The sequence below is a fragment of the Vespula vulgaris genome, chromosome 23 (genome assembly GCF_905475345.1).
Source record: "Vespula vulgaris chromosome 23, iyVesVulg1.1, whole genome shotgun sequence".
NCBI lineage: Eukaryota > Metazoa > Arthropoda > Insecta > Hymenoptera > Vespidae > Vespula > Vespula vulgaris.
In genome coordinates this window covers 2,812,501-2,814,542 of record NC_066608.1, presented here as the reverse complement: position 1 = coordinate 2,814,542, position 2,042 = coordinate 2,812,501, and the positions used below count along the sequence as shown (strand labels likewise).

The window sequence follows — 2,042 nt, the reverse complement described above, 5'->3', positions numbered from 1 at the left end:
AAATCGAAGAAAATAAATGTTTTGGAATTCTGTGAATCTTTTCACGTCTTATTTAAATGTAAATACTAATTAAATGATATAATTAAAGAGATACAATGTTGATTAATAAACAGGATATTATTTAGAAAAGGTAAATTATATATATATATATATATATATATATATATATATATATAATTTTAATATTATCAAATGAAGCCTTAATATATACAAATATATTATTATTATAATACGTGCAAAAATAACTACATGTTAATATACAGACATTTTTTCGTAATATATATATATATATATATATATATATATATATATATATATATATTCCAAAGGTAAATTTTTTTCTTCTTCTCATTTTATTAACTATCTAGACAAAAATCGATCTCATTGATTAACACGCGAAAAAAGTCAATTTCTCGCAAGAACAGGGACTTGGTTGATACCGATGATGGAATACACAAAAAAGTATAGTTTAATTATATTATATTAGATCGTTGACATAGAAAAATATAATCGTAAATTTATTGAATTTCGTTTTTCATTGTGCTTTAGCCATGAAAAAAAACAAAAAAAAAACAAAAAATTACAAAAGCAGAAACAACATATCATTGAAATGTATTTTCTGTATCACGTAATTTCGAGGCGTCGATTTATATACATGTGTATTTTTCGATGACCTTCATAGCTGATCTTTGAAGACTCACAGAGAAATGCGATGATTTTCTTCTTATTTTCTGTCTACGACATTCGTCTGGATTTATTTTTCCGGATTAGTAAGCGCTATCGTCGCCGGAGACTTCTTTCCATAACAAATCTAACCATCAAAGACAATACCATAAGAAAAACAATAACGGCAGCCGCGATTAAGATTCCTCCATATTCTGTAAAGAGAAAATTAAAAGAATATAATATATTTACAACATTATTAATATATTTGCAAGATTCGTCTCGTTATCAATAAAACTTTTCTTGTCAAGATCGAACATACGAGTAAACGTGACGTTCAGGGAAAGATACATATACAAACTCAAATAAACACACAATATATATATATATATATATATATATATATATATTGATTAAGTAAGATTTTTTATGATATTCGATCAGCAAATAAAATATATTTATTGCGTCTGCGAATTTTCTATTTCTAAAAGAATAGGGTCATTGTGACGGAGATACGAGATGAAGAAACGTTTTCATGCTTCATAAAGATACGATGCTTCTATAAAGATTTGATAACGAGTTTCCTTATTCTATCAAAAATATGACCATTTTAAAGCTGGTTATCGAACTATTTGAACTTATGAAAGTTATCTAAAAGTTCGTTAGTCGCATTAATAAGAAGCAAACGTTATTTAGAACGATTACGTCTAACAGTATAAAAGTTTCATTGATAAAGTTTATAACTAAAGGAAGATTAATAAAATATATCGAAATTAAGTCGATATGTTATCGTTAGAAAGCGGAGATCGTTATCGTATAAAATAATTATAATAGTGATATAAAAATATGTTGTTATTGAATACCGACAAAACTGTTATATAACAAACAGTTCAATTCAATCTTTAATAAATGAATACTGCTTCATTAATTTATTACTGAATAAAATTTATTTATAAATGAATTTAAGTTTCCTCGGCTAGAAGTGATCGATAGTAATCTACAAACCTGATATTAAAATATACATATATTTTACATTTTATATATTTATATATAATGTATATAATATTTTATAATTTATATGATATATAAATTATAATTATATATATTATAATATTTCACATATTTATATATGTATATATAATTCCTTCTTTTCAATTTATTATTCTTTCTTAGTATCGTAATAAATTAATTATTCATGAATCGAATCACTATACAACTACAATTCGTTCAATGATAAATCTATCTTACATTATAACCGAATATAATGTCATAGAATTAGAAAGGATAAACGCATATAAAAGCATATAAAATATATAGATATTGTATACAATCTATACTCACTTCGTGATCTCCGTTGGACCTCTTTGCCCGTGGATACG

The 2,042-nt window shown here is 24.4% G+C and overlaps 1 protein-coding gene across 2 annotated transcripts in view; it reads right to left on the bottom strand.

The window, feature by feature from the left end:
* Nucleotides 1–463: 463 nt before the first annotated feature.
* Nucleotides 464–2,042, bottom strand: part of LOC127071839 (protein BEAN1-like) — a 5,318-nt gene continuing 3,739 nt past the window's right edge. For both annotated transcript variants that reach the window (XM_051011585.1, XM_051011586.1), the window contains exons 2-3: nt 2,005–2,042; nt 464–878 (exon numbers count right to left, since the gene is read on the bottom strand). The exon at nt 2,005–2,042 is cut by the window's right edge and continues 676 nt beyond it. In XM_051011585.1, coding sequence (XP_050867542.1) covers nt 778–878; nt 2,005–2,042 — 139 coding nt within the window. In that variant the 3' untranslated portion in view covers nt 464–777. The remainder of the gene's footprint in view (nt 879–2,004) is intronic.